Genomic DNA, 21,006 nt, shown 5'->3' with positions numbered 1-21,006 from the left:
TGCCTGAGCACACAACGAACGAACGCACGCACGCGCGCACAGTATATGATGTGAGCGTGCGATGCCCCCACGTGCAAAACAAACTACGAGAACGCGGAGACGGGGGCAGAATGAGCGCAGTGCAACATCAGCAAATGCACCTCGGCACGCCAAACGAGTTACACATGACCTTGCTTAAAGGTGTGCGCCACGTTGATTAAATCTGACCCGCATGTGACTGAGACGCTGATGTGTGCCAAGATCAGAGAGACCGCGGCGGCGGAGAGTCCGCGTGGGATTGCGAGCGCGCGCGTTTGCATGTGAGTGCGTTCGGTGCGCGAGGAATCGCTGACAAAAAGGAAGGCCGCTTGTTTACTCTGCAGTAATCTACATCATCTGGGGAAGATAATATCCACTCTTTAGATTCAACAGATTCCAAATCGCGCTGGATCAACCGCCGCCGAAGCGACTGTTTTGTGTCGTCACTCCCGTCAACACCAGACCAAACCAATCAGAGTCGCGGCGAGCACGCGTCCCTCTGTTGTGCAGGCTCAAGTTCTGCCGGAGTAATTGCCGATGGCGTTGACTCACTTCTTCACCGGGTCATTGTGAGGAAAGGAGAAGGGAGAAGTATGAGGAAGTGGGTTTAGGAAAACGCAAGATTATTGTTGTCAAGAGCGTGAGAGAACAAAAGGCCGAGAGGGGTTACGGGAATTCATCACCGAGTACGAAGCTTGTAAGCAAAGACTACGTCTGTTGAGCCAAACCCCTCAAATGCTTGTGCTGCAGCTATAAACTGACACATTTCTGCAAACAGATGACCGGATATTTACTGCTGAAGACAACTGTATTTCTCCTTCAGTGGGGAATAATGCTTCTGAGATGCATTTCTTCCATCTGCATAATGCATATGGTGACATCATTACATGCAGTGTATGGAGATGGTAAATGGAGAGCTGAATCGTGCATTGGCAGATGCGGACGCTGGCACCGGCGAAGCATTAGAACCGAGAACGTTAAAGGCGTCTTTCGCCAAGACACGCTGGACTACAGCAGGCGTGATAAAAAAAATAAAAAATAAAAAAACAAACCAGTCCAAATGACAATCTGACATATGAGCTGCTCATCTCCTGCTTTACTAGATCAACACAGATCGGACTAACGCGTCCTCACAACGCTGCATTCGAACTGCAGCAAACCGACCTGTTGCCGTCGTGCGCTAAGATGTCACACTTTGATTTCCACCAGGTTTGTCTCGGCTTGATTTGTCCACCTGCTCCAGATGGATTATGTGTGGAAATACGGCGTCGGGGGGGGAGGAGGGCGGGCGGTAGTGGGCAAAGGGATGAGGGGCAAGGTGCTGCAAGGATGGCGTGGGTGTATTCATTACAGTGAACTGCCAAAGCAAGTTTCTAATCAATGCTGAGGGTGTTTTTTTTTTGGTTTTTTTTTCCCTGCGCACGTTTCCCGAGTAGGTGTTTGAGTGCATGTGTAATAACTCAAGGGCCACTTAGGGCCACTGCATAAAAACTAGGTTTCTGTGGAGGAGAAAAATAGTTAAAAACCCAACACACACACACACACACACACACACACACACATCCACACTCATGCACGGGGATTGAGAGGGGCCCCTCGTTACTCATGCATGACCGGTCCATAATGCACTTCTGCGCTTTCACTCACCGTTGGCAGGACAACAGAATTACTGAGAAAAGGATTTGGGAAGGCAGAATTTGCCAAGACTGTGGGAACAGCCAGATTCCTTCTCCCACAAAAGACGGAGGAAGAGCGGCTCAGCTCCCCCATTCTCTAATACAAACACTCGGGCCGGCGAAAGTATTATCCGTGATCCTATCACCTTCTATTTCTGATCCTGATGCAGTGCCGAGACACTTTTCCATTCGGGTTCCACGCAAAACATTTGCACATATAAAGGTTGGTTCAAACGAAAGCACGGGGGTAAGATAAGACTGCATATATGGTAGGAGGAAAAAAAAAGAAAAATGATTGCACCTGCAAGTCATACACTTGTGTGTAAACGTGTTTGTGTGTAAGGCTGCGCATGTGCGCGCACCCGAGCATCCAGCCCCGGCTGAGCATTGATCGGTCTGTCTCTCCACAAAGCAGATGTGAGCAGACAACTAATGGAAGAGCTAGCCTCAATTAGCCCACTGACTGATGGGAAATGTGATTTCATTTAGTTGTCACTACAGAGACTGTAAACAAGTCATGTTTCCCCTCCAGGAGACACGGCAAAGGGAAACAGACACACACAGTGAGAGACACGGGGTGAGGGAGGGAGGGAGGGAGGAGGAGGCACTCAGCAGCATCCAAAATGTACGTCATGAAAATTCATCGTGAAAATTTTATTCACTCTCGTTACGTTGAACGAACAAGAGCGCCGCGTAAATTTACCGGCACAGGGTGCGAGACGTGTTTTTTTTTCTTTGTTTTTTTTCCCCCATTTGAAGCTTTTGTTAAATGATAAACCTTCATTTTTAATATTTATTTGGAAAATGTAAGTGGGTTACCAAAAAATAATCAGTTAGAAAAGAGACGTGTTTTATCAATACATGATTCTTGATGGACAATGGTGAATAGATTGATATACTGACATGATCAAATTAAACTTTAACCTTATCACACTGAGTTTTTTTTTTGTTGTTGTTGTTGTTTCTCTGCAATCAGCAGCACAGAATCAAATTCAGCATTATATAACAACAAGCGAGCACATACCCGTCCTCTTATATATCAGGTTCGACTGCTACTGATGTGACATTTTCTTTTAATTTGATCAGTTTAAGTGATGATCTCAACTGTATTCATGGATTTTCCACACCGTTGGCCACGCCGACTATTTATTATTAGCCAATTACATTTCTCCACACCTGCTCCGAAACAATCACACCCCAAGTCAAATCCATTAACCCTTCAAATGAGGATCAACCCCAGGAATCTAAAAGTCACATCCGCGCCGCTTTCACGGCCATCAGCGTCTCGACTGCACGAGGGGGGAATATGTGTGATATATGCATTTTAAGGACAAGACGCGGAAATGCTTAGGTCAGAATTTATTGAAGGCCTCTGCCAGATGCTGCATATTAACTGTCATTTAGATGCACATAACCTTTATGCGGCTTAACTGCCCTGGCAGTGACATAAAACTGAAGTCTCACTTCATCCAGAGACGGAGAGCATAAAGGACACGGAGAATGAAACAAAAAAGAACGCGGCTTGCCGGTCTTAAAGAGTTTCATCAGCGTCGACCGGGTGCATTCTGATGGAAAAGGACGACGGCGTGCGTCGCTCTGAAGGAAGGAAGGGATATATCATGGTCTATAAAGCAAGCCCTGTGTATATTTTCCAAGACGGCATCCTCGTGGCTCAGGTCGTTGTACGCTGGCTATAAAACACTCGTTGCGATGACATCACCTCCTTTTAAGCCATTAGGTTTCGTAGCAGTAGCTAGTAGACAGTAGTAGATCAAGATACTTTGAAGATAGAGTTTCCCCACATTCCACACACATATTTTGACCAGGACAGGGACCAAAACAGAAGTGGAGTAACACAGTGACATAGCTGACCTTTGCACGTGTCAAGTCTAATTTTGTCTCACTCGTGACATCTGATATTTTGAAGACTTGCTGTGAACATGAACATGAGTACAGCTCTGGTTCATGTTGGAAACGTCATGAAGCCGGTGAAGATGTTGAGTTGATGAAGTGAAGGCAACAGATCTTGAGTATCTCCTTCATCCTAAACGACTGGTGGGACATTTAGGGTTTTGTTAGAAACATCTGGGATTATGCCCACTTGAAACTCGACCAGGCCGTGTTGACAACCAGATACTCGTGTGAAATTAAAGGATTAGCGTGGTGGTGTCTGGTTTCTCTAACCCATTGATGGCCAGAAACTCAAGACAATGCATTAACAGCCCCAACCACCTGAATAAGTAGAATAAAAGTCTCAAAGAATTTTTTTTAAGGCAATACCATGACTTAGACTACAATCTTTATAACAATGCTTATGTTGGTTTATTTACTGCAAGTGTTATTTAATATTCGTCTTTTTCAGTTCTGTACTCAAGAAGCAAGAAGCTCTGGGGCTGAATAAAGAAGCCAACAAAGAGCCAAAGACTGCACTTCGTCCCCAAATGGCCAAAAATCAATCCTTATATTGACCCCTTGGTTAAAATACCCATTACCAACTTTACAAAAGTAATAAACAACCTGATAGAAAAAAAAACAGTGAATTGCTACTCGGCATACTTTCCCAATTTACTGTCTGGATATACATGGTTTAGGCATAACATTATGACCACCTTCCTAATATTGTGTAAGGATTCTAGGATTCTAATTCATTAGAAAATGGACTTGGGTCTTCTGAGGGTGTCCTGTGGTGTCAGAGTGTTGTTAGTGGGGGGCCTTTGGGGCCTATGGGTTGGAGGGAGTGGAGGGAGAGGCCTCTGTGGATCAGGCTTGGTCCAGTGAATCCATGAATCCATATCTCTACCAAACCAGACTCCACCCTCCCACCTCCCTCACTCACTGATTGCCTCCTCGAAATCAAATCCTGGTTTTCATCCAACTTCCTCAAATTAAACAGTAACAAAATCATACTTGTTGGTACCAAATCCTCCTTGTCCAATTCTCCCAGTTTACGCTATCCTTAGACAACTGTTCCATTTCCTCCCACCCCCAGGTCAAGAGCCTCGGTGTCATCCTTGTCAGCTCACTTTCTTATTCTTCCCACATAAGCAACATAACCCAGTCAGCTTACTTCCATCTACGCAATATCAACCGCCTCCGCCCCTCCCTTACCCCCCACACAGCTGCCATTCTGGTCCACAGTCTTGATGCCTCCCAGCCGGGAGGCATCCCAACCCTTCTGTTTGGACTCCCTCAAAAATCCATCCACAAACTTGTACAGAAGCTCGTGTCATCACAAGGACCCCATCCACCCGTCACATCACAACCACCTTGCAACAGCTCCATTGGCTCCCCAATATAAGATTCTACTGCTCACTTTCAAGGCCATTCACAACCTCGCCCCTCCATACCTTTCTGACCTAGCCCATGTTGCCACACCTGTTCATACAGTCAGATCCTCCTCCTCCATCCACCTTTCCGTTCATCCCGCTCGCTTGGCCACCATGGGGAGCAGATCGTTCAGCCGCTCTTCCCAAGCTCTGGAACTCACTCCTTCCTGACCTCCGTAACATCACATCTATTAATCTGTTAAAATCCTACCTCAAAACTCATCTGTTCACACTTGCCTATTCTACTTGACTCACTGCACTTGTTTTATCTTATTGTACTTTTTATTATGCTTTTATGCTGTGTTTTTTGCAGTTTTTTATGAGATGTTTCCTGTTTGTATTCATTTTACTGTCAGAAGACCTTGAGTGCCATGAAAGGTGCCCTACAACTTATTATTACTATTATATATTATTATTATTAACAGAGATCTTGAGATCTACTGAATTTGGAAGCCAAGTCAACATCTTGTGCCGTTTTTTCATGTTTTTTTTTAGTTGTTCCTAAACCATTAAGGATTCCCATTGCTATGGGGTGGGGGTACCTGGTCTGGTCTGGTAATCTGTGCATATATAATAATAACAACTATATGCATCAGGCCGCTGGCAAGATGTCGACAGCTGGAGTCACCAGACTAAACTTCAAAACGTTCTTTAGGTGTACTATGAGCGACGTCAAAAAAGGTTTATCCATCCTCTTAAAAACAGACAATGCCTTCATAAAATAAATAAATAAAAAGCCAAAGCAAAAAGTGTGTGTTTTTCTTCTATTCTCCCCCTTTATGTTGAATTCAAAGCCACTGAAGCAGCCATTTAAACCCTCCCAGTAGAATCACAGTTAACATGAGAACAGTCCTGTGGTGGATAAACGGTGCCTCGTTCTGTTGCTTTTGTCCCAGTTACCAAAACACAATCAGGAGAGGGAAAGTCTTAACTTAAATGAATTATAAAATAGCAAATCATAGAGTAAGCAGCTTTGTATCAGAACACCAAATTAAAGTTATTGTCTGCCGTGTGTCAGCCAAGACTCAGTCTGATGCATTTCGCGAATTAAACGCAAGAAACTCAAATTCAAAAATAAACATGACTCGGAATCTCGTTCAGTTAACTCGTCTGCTGCATTTCTCCAAATTCTCCACGCACATCTGACGGAGCAAAACAAACTTTACTTACCTTGGGGCTGTAGCAGTGAAACTTTAATGTCTGACAAGGACATCAACATAACTGTCTGCAAACTCCACTGCTTCTTTAATTTGGTCACAGGATCTGCATTGCCATTGGTATGCAGTTTCAGCCGCAGCGAAAAACTCAGTGGTGCTTGTTAAAACACTTTTCATATCTATGCAAGTGCAATGAATGGTGTCTGACAAGGGCGCTTGTCTGCCAATTGGAGTATTCTTATAAAGGAAGCACCCAGGCAAGATGAAAGCACAGGGTGACGCTGGCGAGTGAGGTGTTGGGGTGCGGTGGGGTGGGGGGGGGGTTAGAGAGAAATGAACCACCCAGACAAGAAGAGGGCAGAGTGGAGGAATGGAAGGAGAGCCAAAAAGAGAAAGATAGACCAGGGCACTGGCAAAAAAATATAAAGAGTAGGTAGGAATAAATACGCAGCATTTTTTAAAGAAATGCAGATAAAGATGGTACTTGAGTCGGAGCCATTTGCATTTGTATCGGAAGGCCAACCCAGTAGCCTTCACATTTGGAGGAGCTACATTTTCTTTCCAAAAGAAATGAAAAGGAAAACCGGCATTAAGACCTAAATTAAGATTTCACCCTATATGACGGCGATGTGACATGATGTATCAACCACAGTCATCAGGTATGTTCAGAGGAAAGGACAAATCGTGTGAACCTGCAATTTTTTATTGCATTTGTGATGTTTTTCGCAGAGCAAAATGAAATAGACCTTTAAAAAATAAATAAATCACCTCTTTATTGTTACCGCTTATCTCTGTGATTTTATCTGCATACATAATATATGGCTCATACTACTGCTTGCGTATACGACTTGCATTTGTGAGTCTAAGTGTTTGAGAACAAGACTGAAGCTGTGTCAAGGCTCATTTTCTGAATATCTCATGCATGGCTGCTTTACTGTTTTTTTTTTTTAACTATTTTATTTCTTTCTTTTATTTTTATTCCGCTTCACCGGGGGGGATTCCACGACTCTCCCCCAAACCCACCCCCCACACCCACCCCCCACACCCACCCCCCACACCCATCTAATTCTCTCATCCCTTCCTTCACCTTTAACCCATTTATGACATACACACGCAGCGTTTAGCCCAAACCCTCATCCCTGTCTCATTTCATCTCATCACAGCGAAGCTTTAAGGGAGCGTTGACGCGGCAGCGGCCGTTCAGAATACCGGCCGAGCCACAGGCGCAACGCGCATTCTCACGTAGCATCTCGGAGCGACCCACCACCTCCTCCCGGTGCATTTTCTGCCCGCCTTCGCCCGCTCGCGCTTTCCGCCTACCTTTTGCTTTCCTGTTATCTCGTCCATCAAGGTGGTCTCCTTTGAATGACAAGTACCCACAGGAGAACTGCTACTTCAGGGGATTACGCTGCTAATTTCGCTAATCAAGCTGGAAAGGGATGAAAGCCCCGCAAGCAGCCCAGGCAATAATTCTGTTTGGTACAGTGTCATACTTTAAAAGGCCCAATTTGATACAAATTAGCGAGTAAATGTCTACTTGCTTCAAGTTTATTCAGCTCTAGTCTCTGATATTTCTGGCTTTAGGATGATAGAGTGATATTTCTGTTTTAAACAGCACCTCGCTGTGCGCCACTATGCACACGCATAATGCACCGTAATATCTGTGATTTAAGTATTACGCCTAATTTAAAAAAAAGAAGAAGAAGAAGAAGGTGTCATTGATTTAAATGTCAAATCAGAAACTTCCACGAATACACTGTGACTGAACTATGTGTTGATGAGAGAACAAAGTGAGACTCTGATTAATCCATTAATCATTTTAGATCATTTTAATTTTTAGTATGGCCACACGTCCTTATCCCTGTCCTTATGTAGGGGCGTAAGGCCTCAGCTTTTAATAATAGAGGAGAAGAAATCATTTTCATTGCTATATATTTACCATGTGGGTACGAACATTAAGTCTAAATCATATCCATCTAGTATTGAAAGAACATTTCGTCAAATTAGCTTTTGCTGCGGGACAATATTTCTGGATTGAAGGGTTTTGCAATAGTCAGTGAATAAGGAAACTTAAAGTCTCATATGTAGCCAAACGCTTCTTTTCTGGGTGTATCCCTGTTCATTCATTAGAGTTTTTTTGAGATTTGACTCAACTAAATAGCCACCTCTGATGTGAGCCCAGCTCTGCAGTCATAATTCTTACGGGTTTAAGGTGGCGCCACGATAGCACAGTGTAAAAGATCACTTCCTCTATGATCAGCTGTACCGAGGAAATACTATAGCTTAAAGATACAGCCCCCTTTTTTTATTTTTTATTTTTTTGGTTAGAGGCTCACTTTTTAATAAGGTCAGGATTAGGGTGACCAGTGCATTAAAGCAAGAGCTTAGGACGAGCGCTTAGTCCGGGACAGTGGGATACCATTTACCACCTCAGTGCAACTGTGGTTAACACTGTCTCATTATTACTGCGGTGCCCAGAGATGTTTGGCCTATCTCTTGAGTAACAGCTCATGTCTGCAGCTCCGTGTGCGCACTCGTATACACTGAAGCGGGTATCGGAAGGTGACCGCTGGCGTGAGGATTTTTACATATGTCATTCTTTCCGATTTAATATTTACTACACTTATATCTCCATTCAGCGTTTGTCCCCTCTCCTCCACTATCCATGTCAGCCACACAGTAGCAATATAATGTTGCTGTGAGGGTGCTTCTAGGAGGATTAGCAGAGATTAGCATTAGCTGGTCCATTTGAACTGGATACACATAGAGCAGCATTTGCATGTTGGCGAACCAGTCTGGGATTGTAGCCATAGTATGAATTTACAAAAGGCAAGGAAGAAATGAGAAAGCGGAATGTCTGGAAGCGCGGTTTCAAGAGGAGGAGGTCACAGAACACCATCAGGGTTTTGTGAATCAGCAACGACGATCCCAAAGGGTTAGGATTAGGGTTAGGGTTAGAGGTTAAGAGGACAGCTCACTTTAGAGACCGTTGTTTGTTTGGGATTCACAATTATAATCATTTCATGATGTCAGTTTGATTTATTCACTGTCATTACTTAAGCGTTATAAACTCAAAAATCAAACAACTGTTTCTAAAAACTGGGGGCATACATCCACGGTTACAGCGCAAATCCAGTCCATCAGATTTAATCCAGCTAAATTCACTTCCCAGGTGGGCCGCAGATTATGAATTAGAATTATAAAGTCCCCTGAAAACAAGGCTCTGGCAAGCAATTACAAAAGCTGCGTGAGCTTATAAAAAAAAAAAAGATGTTGCATCACGCTGCCAGCTGACTCGTTCATATTTTTTTTTTTTTTTAATCAAACACCGTAAATGCACCGAAACCAGACGGACAGTGTTTACGCCGAACGAGAGCGCGCATTTTAGGCATTTCCCCGCAATCAGGCCTTTAACTCCCCGCAGCCAGCGGGAGATTTTGACAGTACGTGAGACTGATAGACAGGATGACTGATAGCACAAAGACAAACACTAATGAGGGAGATAAAGAAGGTATTGGGTTAACTGTGTTTGCCGTTTCTGACGATAAGAGACGAGGAGAGTGCAAAGGAAGGGAGAGCATTCCGCTTCCAAAAGAATGCTTCTGCTGCACGTCTAACTTGTCTGCTCGTTTCGTTGTTTTTGCAGAGCACAATGCTCGCTCTACCCAACTGGAGCACAGTGAGAGAAAAGCAAATAGCTTTAAGATAGGCAGTGAAATTACCCGTAATTGGAGACCATTTAAAAACATAATAACTTCTTTGTTTCCTCAGCAGGAGGTTCAGGGCTGGGGAAGCTTTTTGATTAGAACTGGAGATGAGTTCGCTATAAAACTACTGAGCCAGGCCTTAGCCAGCTCCACGTAGTGCGCGGGCGCTCGCGTTACACGTCCCTGCCAAAATGCAAAAATTGATCACTCGCGATGAGGCGGGATTTATCGGAGTCCAGCGTCAGTTCAACGGGGGGGACCGGTAGAAAATATCTTCGTCACGCTAATTTCTCCGCGTGAAGCACCGGGAACAAGAGAGCAGGCTCGTAGAGATCTCAAAGCATCAATGCTAAACGGCAACTTACGAAACAAAAAAAAAACAAATGAAGCATGAAAATATGTATTAAAATCCAGCTGGAAACATGCCACAGCATTTTTTCTTTTTTTTTTCTTTTTTTAACAAAGATGTGGTGGCAAATTGTCACCGTTCCACTGAGGAGGATAGTGGAAGAAAGCTTAGGGGTGTGTGCCACTTAGGAAGAGGGGGAATAATGTTGTGTAGCATATAATGGATTTGCAATGTTGCAAACAGAGACAGATGGTGGAGGGGGCTGTGTGTTTCTATGTGTTCGCTAGCTTGAACACACGCACGCACACGCGCGCGCACACACACAAAGCAGAGCACAACGTGTGTGCAGAAGAAATCCCTAAGGCACATTATGTATGCTGCCGCTCGCTCACCCAAGCCAAGGGTCTCAGTTCATTTGGTTTTTAACTGTTATAAATTGTCTCACTTGACTCCATATTCCCTCCCTTCTACAACAGGCCTGGAGCAATCTCCACACAGAGAGGAGACAGACTCCAAACTAAGAACCAAAACAAGACTTTAAAATACTCGGAAACAGGATCCATGGTGGGATATAAATATAGATTGCACTGTGGATGGAGAGACACTGAAGCAGGGGGAAAAACCATACATACAGTAATGTATTACAACGATTACTACGTCATCGCTTGGGAATTTGTTGACGTAATCTTGATCTCGCCGCCCTCGTCCGATAGTTCTCGCGGCTCATTCTCGACACGGTCAGAACCGTTTTCCGTCCGACAACTATTCTGTGATTAGGCAGAAACTGGAACTGGGTGTGGTCAATGCAGCAATTAACCACACCCATTTGATGCTTACGTATGCTGCAGTGGGAGGGCCCAATGAGGACTTCCCCAGAGTTGAGCACCTGTGTTTCTCGTCTGGCCTGAACGAACTCTGTTCTTGCTCACCTCGAGAAGAAGAACAAATTCCTTCTTGCCGATTACGAAACAAGCTTAACTCATGCTGGGAAAAGAAAATGGTGGATGGTGAGGAAAAGCACATGAAAAAATCTCTCAAATCAAAAGCCTGGGCCCAATTCTGCGTTTTAACGCACATGCGAGAAGCAAAAATCTGGCGGGACCGCACCATCTGTTGTTAAGAACTCCTGGATCCCGATCTCTTAAGACTACCCTGGGCTCCAATCGTGGAGCCCTCGCGTGTTAAGTTTTATTTTGTGCTGCTATCCTCCTACAACAGTAGTGGTAGCAACTCATCCCACCTCCCTAGACTATTTCACTAGCTGCCGTTGTTTTCCCTTTCCCTGAGCTACCGCCACCGGACTTACATGGTTCCCTTAGATGGCTAGCCCTAATCCCCAAAAGTGGCTGTCGAGCCTTCCGACTACCTCATGCTAGTTAGCCTAGCCAATCATAAACACCGGAGCAATCGGCCAGACATATATCATGGGAACGAAGAAGTTTAGCACAATAACAGAGGAGGAAATAGAAGAAGAATTAAGAAACCACCAAATTTTATGTCAGAAGAGATAACAAATATCTCCAAACAACAAAAACTAAAATAAAATTAATGGGTAAAAAATAAAAGAACGAAAGAAAGACAAAATCTTACGCAACTACACAACCAACACAAACAAAAAAATGCATAGCCACTTCATCATAGTCCCGGTCTTGGCGTAAGCCTTCAAGGTAGGCTTCCTTTTTTCATTCCCAAGGGATCCCACAGTGTATATTATCAATATTATTATTATATATATTCTTTGTTCTGTATTTTTTTTTCTGTAAACTTAATTTGCACATAGCGAATGCGTTTTAGTAAGGCTGACCTGTATCCTGGAACGACACATGGACACGGACACATTTCCGTCAATGTGTGTGTGTTTTTTAAAGAGGCGCTAAGCTAAGAGGCACCTTTGTGCGCGCCGTCAAAGTTGTCACACTTAATGACGTTGGCAAAACAACACAATGCAGTGAATAAATACATAATTCCTGCTTTTTGCCTTCTTCTTCTTCGGTTACACAGATTTTTTTGACAATCTTTCATCCTAAGTTTCTCTGTGATTCCAATGTCTACAGGACAACATAGAGTATGACAGCTGAGACAGAATAAAAGAGAAACTGAGACACAGCAGTCTACCTGAAGGACTGAAACGGTTAAGCCGATATCAAATATACATGTAAGGCAATGTAAATTAAAAGCACGAGAACGCCTGTATTTACACAGAACTAACAGGGAGTACTCCCAGTGCAACACAGAAGCCTTGGTCTCACTCTTAACCTTAAGTTTCACTGGCGATTGTTGTACTGTGTGTATGTAAGAGCGTATAATAGTGCGTCTGATAACAGGTGTGTGGGCTTACGGTGTAAACTCTTTTCAATTGGATGAAATTTCACACTTGCGCCTCTCAAAAGGTAATCACTGAATTGCAGCCTTTAAATATAATGCATGGTCTCCCTAGTTTCACACGCAGACAGAAACCCCTGCAAAAACACACACACACACACACACACACAAACACACGCACAACCCTCCATTTGCTGCCACCTGAAGCCCTGAAATAACACGACTGCGAAAGGTGTTTGATTTACGACGCGCGCCCGCCACCGTGAAAGGACCGATTCAGCGCGAGTCCGAGACAACATCAGTAGATTCTCCCGCGTTAGACGTGTTTAGAAACGGAGGCTCGTTGCAAAAGAGTGTCTAATAGCTTTCAAAGACCCAAATTAAGATGTGTGTGTGTGTGTGTGTGTGTGTGTGGGTGGGGGCCCCCTCCAGCTGATGATTAGACATGGGACTAGAAAGTGACTTCTGGCGATAATATGAATACAAAAACAGGCGCACACACACACCCGAGAGCACGCATACGCATAAATAGCAGGCGCACACAGAGTCAATTAACATGAACATGTGTCTTTGGGGAATTATATTTCAATTAGCTTTGGCTTTCCTTTGAGACCATAACACTAAAACAAGTGCATGGCTGTGTATTTGTGGGTGCTGTAACTCCTGCTTTTCAATTAGCATCATGCCACAGCCCCATACCGTTACTGTACACAGTACGAGCTAAGCAGTTATGCACTGAATCAACATTTCGCGCTAAAGAAAAGAGGCGAAACACGTGAAATGAAGCATACATAGGCAGTGCAGCTGCTCTGGTATTTGATTTAAACCCACGAGGTGTCCCAGAAAAAAAAGAAGAGGAGGAAAGTAAAGACGGATTTGATTGATTTTAGGGGTTAGAGAGCAGCAGCGGTATCCGTGGCTATGGGTTTGTTTCTCGTTTTTAGATTGAGTTGGACAAGAAAAGAATTTAGGGTGGTAACCCCAAATTTTAGGGCCCGCCGTTGGATCTTTCTCATCATTCGCTATCGCTTTTTCGCTTGACGTCCAAAAATCTGTCGCCGCATTCTTCTCTTCGACTGAAACGTGTGCGTGTTCATGGACAAATCTGCGGCACCAACGCAGACGCGACACAGCACGACAGATCCATAACTTTGCAGCTGCATCGCCTCGGTTGGCGCGCGTCGCCAGGGCCAACGTAGACCTCGAGAACAAACAAGTGGCAGCTGCTTCCCCCCCCTCCACCCACTGTCTTTACACTGCCAGGCCTCCGTGCGCGACTATTTGCCGTCGGTGCACACGTACTATACGGCTCAGCGAGCGAGAAATATTTCTGTACACAATATGGGACAAATTTGCTTCGGCTGAATTAATTTCTGTCAAGATCAGACGCAGAGTCCCTGAACAATAACAGGGTCGGGGCTCGAGAGGAGAGCGGGCAGAGTCACTGCTGTCCGTATCTTCATCTCTCTTGAAGAAAATGATTACTGTAACATGTAGTACCGAGACTCCAGACTGTGGCCCCTCGGGGAGACGTATGAAAAGAAGCTGTCAGATGAAAGAGCACATAGCATAAAAAAAAAAGAACTTTATCAAGGCTAGGAGTTGTTAAGAGAGAGGACCATATGAGGTTGAACTAAACGCAAGCCAAGCCACTTCATTTGTTTTATCTGCTTTGCATGTATGCATGTGTGTGTGTGTGTGTGTGGGGGGGGGGGTCACTGTGAGTCGTCTCAAACTTTCCCGTCAGTTTTAATTTTTTTCGCCCCATCTTTCTAAGCAAAAGCAAAAGATTACAACGCGCTTTACTGTATATGAAGAGTTTTAATCCAAAAGGTGATTGTGTTTGTGTCTCTTTCTTCCAGAGTGTTTGAGATTAGTGACACATGGCTTGTCAAAGACTGGAGCTTCAGATTAGCCCCTCGCTAATCCTTTGGAATTCTGAGCTAATACAGCCATCACATATGCATGTGCGCACAGTCGAGACGCGTCCGCGGCCAACAACACACTCCACACCGTCCCCCCCCCCCGACGCGTGCGCCCACATTTAATTGGATGGGGAGTAGATGATATCTGCTCGCTGAAGTTTGACTCAAACAAAAACGTACGACGTCGGCCTGTCAGTCAAGACGCGGCGAAATCAGCTGAGCAAAAGTGGAAAATCCTAGCCGAGCCCCGAAGTTTCTTTATGCGAGTGATGCAACACGTTGAATCAGCGGAATAGTCGGAGCGGGCCCGACAAACATCTCACAGCAATAAACACGCGAGCTCCCGCTCCATCTCGTACGCACACAGAGCTACGTGTTCGCTTTGAAGAAAAGCCCCATCAGCTGATAAGTTAGCTGAGGCTGCACGCCACTTTCCCCCGACTGGGAGGTCTATTTAGGGCGCGAACTCGCTGTCTGCTGACGCCTCGGCTGCAGCCGCATCCACCTGTGGGCTTGTTTTTCTCCACGGGAGGCTGCATTTGATCTCTCCTATCTCTGGGCTGGCTCTATATCACGCTCACACCCGAGAGACGTGAAGCGCAGCCCTCGCCGCCAAAACTAAAATCCACAACGGATCCCCGGCAAAAAAAAAAAAATGTTTATTTGCGCACATGAAACGTGATCGAAGGGTTCCGTTTTAATACCTGGTAGAAATCCATTAACTCGCAACGCGGTTGGCATGTGACTGCGTTGCCGGATGCCCATCATTCCCGTTAGCACGGCGTGTGCTATTTATTAGAACTAAAGCACGACTCATACCATTTATACGGAAAACACGATGTGTTCTTGAATTCACACTTGGCAGCATAACCGCAGATATATATGTATTTTTTTTTCAACTGCTTGAAATGTGCAATGGTTGAATGGATAGAGAATGAGCCTATTTCATGAGGCACTTGCTCGATCACAAAAGCCCTGTACGGCAGAATTTCACAAACTGAATAACTGCTTTAAAACAGAGGAGATTTGTATGCGCGCGCACACAATGGGAAAGTTGGAAACCTTGAAGATGTACATAAAACCTCGGCAGGACTGTATTCTCGGCAGACGCTGGAGTGTTTGGACGTTCGCCGCATGTGGAATGAACCTCTTTGCTTTTTCTTGGTGAACCTCTCGTCAACCTGCGTGAATCACTGGTGGGAGGGTAAGGTAAAAAAAAACTACGGCTGGCATTTTGGTGCGTCGTTTGTCGTGGGCTCATCTTCCAGTGCAGGCTCATAAATGCACAGGAGGAGTCCACAGTCTGGTTTGGGAATGGAGAAATCAGCTAGTGCTCTGCAGACTGGAGAATATTTGCATAAAACATCTAATCTCCTTCATGTTTTTAAGGTAACAATGTCGCCTGCCTCTTCTCTCCTTGCGTCAACTGTATGTCTGAGCACACCGTGAGATTGCCTGTATTTAGCTTGTCATACATTCTCAAGATAAAAAAATAATAACAATGACGCCCAAAGTTTACGGGGGAACAAAAATGGAACAGGTGGCGGGATCGCTGTAACTGTTTCTGGAGCGGTTCTGGAGAGGTACATCGCCGCTCTGCCACGGAGAGCTTGTAAGCTCTGAACCGTGCCACGTTCCCCTCCAGCCTCCTCCTCCTGTCTGTTTTAACTTTTTTAACACCTGGACTAACAAAAGACTGGCTTTGATCATAGGAAATCCCTTGGCAGAGCAGCAATGGATCCACAGTGGGCCTCGATGTGTGTGTGTGTGTGTGTTTGAGCGCCTGTGTGATGCACATCGAGCCGGCGCCTCTCCACTGAGGATTCTCAGCACACTGAGGTCTCATGCCGCGGCTATAAGGTAAGCGCGCCTCACATGTGCCGCGCGTCAAAGCGCGCAGCCGTGAAAATGAGCACGGAAGGGAGGGAATGGAAGGGAGGGATTGGAAGGGAGAGGACAAGCAAGCAGAAAGAAAAAAGAGAGAAAACATCTTGTTTCTCCCGCGTAATCAGCGGCTCTGCAAACACACACACACACACACAAGGCCGCTTGTTATCAGAAGCTTTCCCACGCTACCGTGGCACAAAGCTCCACGCCAGGACGGGAGGATGAGGCGAGGGAGGAACGGACGGAAGCGCGGAGGGATGGAGGGTCAGCCTTCGGCGGCTTAGACTCACTGCGGGGATAAACACATCCCTCAGCAGGGGTTTGTATTTAGGCTAGCGAGATCAGAGTTCAGAACAGACAGACTGCAAGGCAGGCAGAGCGACAGGAGACGGGCCGAGCAGCGGAGATAAACAAGCATCCGAACGGCAAACAACAACCAGTGCACAAATCTCACACGCGTTCACTTAGGTGGAGGAGCTTGCACAATCCTCCTCCTCCTCCCCCACATCCCAGCTCCCACATTACTCTTACACATCAACTCCTCTATTCTAGAACATCTCCCTCTTCCTCTGTCGCTCCCCGCCTCTATCTCGCCTCGCCTGCTGCTCAGCCCCGAGCTCTTACGTAAGAGGACCCATTTGCATAACAGGCTGTTTTCTCTGGCTACGGCATGGGCACACGAGACACTCTGGATAATATGTTAACAACTCGGGCTGTTGATAAACAACGACCTCCATCACAACACTTCGCGTTCGCACTACGCGATGGCGCAGGTCTAGCCGCCGACAGAGATTCAGTGTCTCCGGATCCCGTGATGCCAGCTGGCTCGGGGCCAGAGGGGCTGAAACAGCTGTCATTTACGCGGCGCGCGGATACGTCTTCGGCTTGATAGGCTTCATTCAGGGGGGTGCGTGACCCGGCGGCTGCGTGGGACCTACGCAATAATAGGTCTTGCACCGAGAGATGACTGCTCAAATCAAACAGCCTAGCATTATCCTCTTCAGGGTTAGGAGGAGAGGAAAAAAAAAAAAAAAAAACATGGGAGCGTGTGCGGTAGGGATGCTCGACGCGCACTCTTCTCCTGCTGCTGTTGCTGCTGCTTCTCCTCTTGAAACATGCAAAGAGGCCACATGTTCACAGGAATGTATGGGAGACGCACACACACGGTCGTAACGAGCGGGGCGCCCTTAAGAGAGTAAAACAGAAAAGCTCTGGAACATCAATAAATGCTGCAGCGGAAGCTGTCAGATATACCATAAGATACCTCATTACACAGCAATTAATTAAGTCAAGAATGGCCTTAATCATGTCAGGTTATTAAGGAAGGACTGCTCTCCCTCTCTCTCTCTCTCTCTCTCTCTCTCTCTCTCTCTCTTACGCACACACACACTTCAAAGAGACGACAACAATTGATCAAGGGAATCAAGCCCAAATGATCTCTCATTTGGGATTCCTCCATTTCTCTGGTGGGAGGCAGCGTCGAGAGTCAAAACGACGCTAGTTTTTTTTTTGTTTTTTTTTTTCGCGTTTCATGTTAATGCATTTGTTATCCAATGCCTTATCTCGACACCACATCTTGATATGATCTGAGGGGGCTCAAAGTGCTCTTAAGCTCCGCGTGACACGCATTAACGGTCGAGTGTCATTCAACGCTTAACACGTTGTCTGTGTTGAGAAATTAGCGGGCAAACGCTCGGCTCAGATGTCCTGCAAATTATCAGACTCCAAATAGCTTCTGTACACAGCGTGACTCTCCAAGTAGGCGCCTGATATCGACACCAAGGGCAGCAGCGATACTGGGTCCCACTTTGAAGCGTAGTAACATTTTACATCGCTGAAAGTCTGTTTGGTATAACCCTAGAGTGCATCCCCACATCAATTTAAGAGCGGGACATTAACGAAATGTGTACGGCAAAAAAAAAGTTGGCAGCGCCGTTTCAGGAAATAAGTACATAAATGTAAATCTGTTTCTTCTTATTATATTTAAGGTTTCCATATAAAAGCAGGTGCCACCTTAAAAGCAGGTGTGTACACTTCACTGTGACCTTGACCTCCAATGTCACCTTACACTTGTGTTTATAGTCTCAACAGGACAGTTGGGTGTTTATAGTAAACTTCGTATTAAAAACAGTCTGGAGATCAGAATAATGTTCACATAAAAACCTAGAAATACATATATATATATATATTAAAAAAAAGACAATGGCACAGTCTCCAATAGTAATATCAGTTCTCACGCTGGAAAATAAGAAACTTTCTAAGAATTTAATGGGAAGCCATATTGTTCCTGTCACGCCTGCACAGGTGACTGTATATCTTTTACTATGTTTGAGGTTGCTGACAAAAGCCTTGTTTTAATTTATTTATCGGTAATCCTTATGCAAGCAAAGCTCAACGGAGCTGATCGTGCGCAACAGCCAGAGCAGAGTAAACACAGGTGTAGATGCCACACGAAAACAACAAAACAAACAGGTTCCACATTGGAAAGGCTCTGCGTGAATGGGAGCTTCTAAAGCTCTCAGCATCAACAAACATTTGGATGCGTAAAACGCTGCCACGTCTCCAGGACATAGCCGCGAGGTTGGTTATTTCATAGTGAGGTGTGTCTTCCTTTTTTTTTTTTCTTTTTTTTTCTTCCTCTCCTTACATCGCCACTCACTCGCAACACATTACGCCACATCGCACGCAGGAGACGCGCCAGTCTATGTGGCTCACGGCCATGCCCGGGACGTGTCCTGCTCATACAACAGGGAGGGAGGAAGAAAAAAAAAAAAAAAAAAAAAAAAAACCTGATATCCTCTTTCCTCAGCATTAAGATCCAAGAGAATGTCACAGGACACGCTCTCTCCTCTGGGCTGCCCTCGCATCACTCACGTTCGCAGACAAAGGCGCACGCATTCAACACACGTAAACAGGCACTGGCGCGGATACACGTGCACATGTCAGCGGAGAGCCCAAAGAAGCGGGGCACTACAGCTTTCTGCCAGGTCCCGCGTGTGTCTGACCGCGCGTCCTGTCCCTTCATCTTGCCCTGCTGCTGGCCTGGAACAGGAGCGCGTAGTCGCACTAAAAACGCGCACGCACACAACACGCGCGCGCGCGAGCACAACACGCGCACCTACGCACCACTTGTCCCATGCTCACCTTTCAGAAGAATCCCGTAAACGGTGTAGAGGGTGAAAACCAAATTACTCTTAAGATTCATCCTGTCTTCTTTGTTTTTTTTTTCTTCTTCTTCTTCTGGCTCCTGTCCTCGCGCCAATTTCTCCTCTCTCCTCTCGCCTCTGGACCTCGAACAGAACCGGGCTTCTTCGCCAGCTATCCAGGTGGACTTGAGAGTTGCGCCTTTTGTGCGTCGCCGACGAACGGGGTTAACGCAGCCGACTTCACGACCCCCGCAGGCTGTTTCGCTTTTGAAATCGGTCCACCAAAAAGAAGAAAAAAAAAAAAGAATAAATGTTTCGGATGCGCCGCCGATAAGGTGCGAACACAGCTTGCGGGACTGCAAACAACAGCCGTAAACCCCTCGGGGACTGAGAGAGCAGTCGTCCTCCAAGAACAGGATAAATGCCGCCGTTGCCCTAGTACCGCCTGCCCCGCTCTTGGTCTACTGTGCCACACAGTCCACAGCACAGGGAACACGAGTGGATTGTTTGAGTCCCGCCCACACGGTCTTGACGGACGCGAAAGGTGAACCAATCGCGGAGACCCGAGGCTAAACGAGGTGGGAGAGGGAGGAGAGTAGCGTGAGGTGGTGGGGGGGGTTTCAGCGCGTCGAACGCTGCAAGAAATGTCCGCTTTGACACGTTTTTAGACGTAGAGTGCATCATCAACAACAACAACAACGAAAAAAAGATGATTGTTGTTCAATGCAGTGCTGCAACATCAGGGGACATGTCAAGTCTTCCCCTCTTCTTCTATTTTAACTGGTGTGCACAGAAATGAAGCAAAGAAACATATAGTACATCAACACACATACTCAAAAATAAAAGAGAAGGAGGAAGTGGAAAACGTTTACACCAAAGTGCTTCTCCTCAATAAAAATAAATAAATGGCATTAATGTTATTGTACAATAAAGTTTGAATATCAGCACTGAAATCGTTGCAGTAAAGGGCTCAGAAAAGCTGTGGAAGGTCACGCATAAGCTTTCTGTCAAGTATATGAGAGCGACTCAGCGACCTGAATGTTATTCCTGATTTCTGCGACGCCTGAGGGAAACACACAGCAGCTCCAAACGGATTCCACCATATGCATGCTGATCGGTGCTCAGACAGAAACAAGCCGATCACCATTTTTTGCAGCGTGCCAGCAGAATGGGCTCTGAATTCAAAACAGAGAAAGAGCATGCAGACACGCTTCTGGGTGTGGGCCCTCCTTCCACACGGACCGGGTGAGTCACCGCGGGATGTTCCACCGCTCGCTCTGTTGACAGTGACGATCCAGGTCGGAGGCCTGTGAAGAATCAGGGCCGACGACCGCCTGAGCTTTGAAAATTGTCGCGCAGGAGACAATCTGAGGGGGGGGGGTGCAGAGGTGAAGCGGGATGTTTTAAGAACGAGGTGGCGTGTAGGTACAGGGGACGGCGGGAGAGAGTGATCTGCAGCCATTCTGTTCGTGCAAGTTCCTTAATACAAGGGG

General features: G+C 45.8%; 1 protein-coding gene across 3 annotated transcripts in view; it reads right to left on the bottom strand.

Annotated features, from left to right (window-relative positions):
* Positions 1–20,015, bottom strand: part of cadm2a (cell adhesion molecule 2a) — a 200,991-nt gene extending 180,976 nt beyond the window's left edge. Inside the window, exon 1 of one of the 3 annotated variants that reach the window (XM_047606344.1) lies at positions 19,512–20,015. In XM_047606344.1, coding sequence (XP_047462300.1) covers positions 19,512–19,572 — 61 coding nt within the window. In that variant the 5' untranslated portion in view covers positions 19,573–20,015. The remainder of the gene's footprint in view (positions 1–19,511) is intronic. The other 2 variants (XM_047606345.1, XM_047606346.1) reach the window with 2 other exon arrangements.
* Between the last annotated feature and the right edge of the window lie 991 nt (positions 20,016–21,006).

The sequence above is a fragment of the Mugil cephalus genome, chromosome 15 (assembly GCF_022458985.1).
Source record: "Mugil cephalus isolate CIBA_MC_2020 chromosome 15, CIBA_Mcephalus_1.1, whole genome shotgun sequence".
Classification (NCBI taxonomy): domain Eukaryota; kingdom Metazoa; phylum Chordata; class Actinopteri; order Mugiliformes; family Mugilidae; genus Mugil; species Mugil cephalus.
The sequence above is the reverse complement of the archived record's forward strand: the minus strand, read 5'-3'. Positions and strand labels throughout refer to the sequence as shown.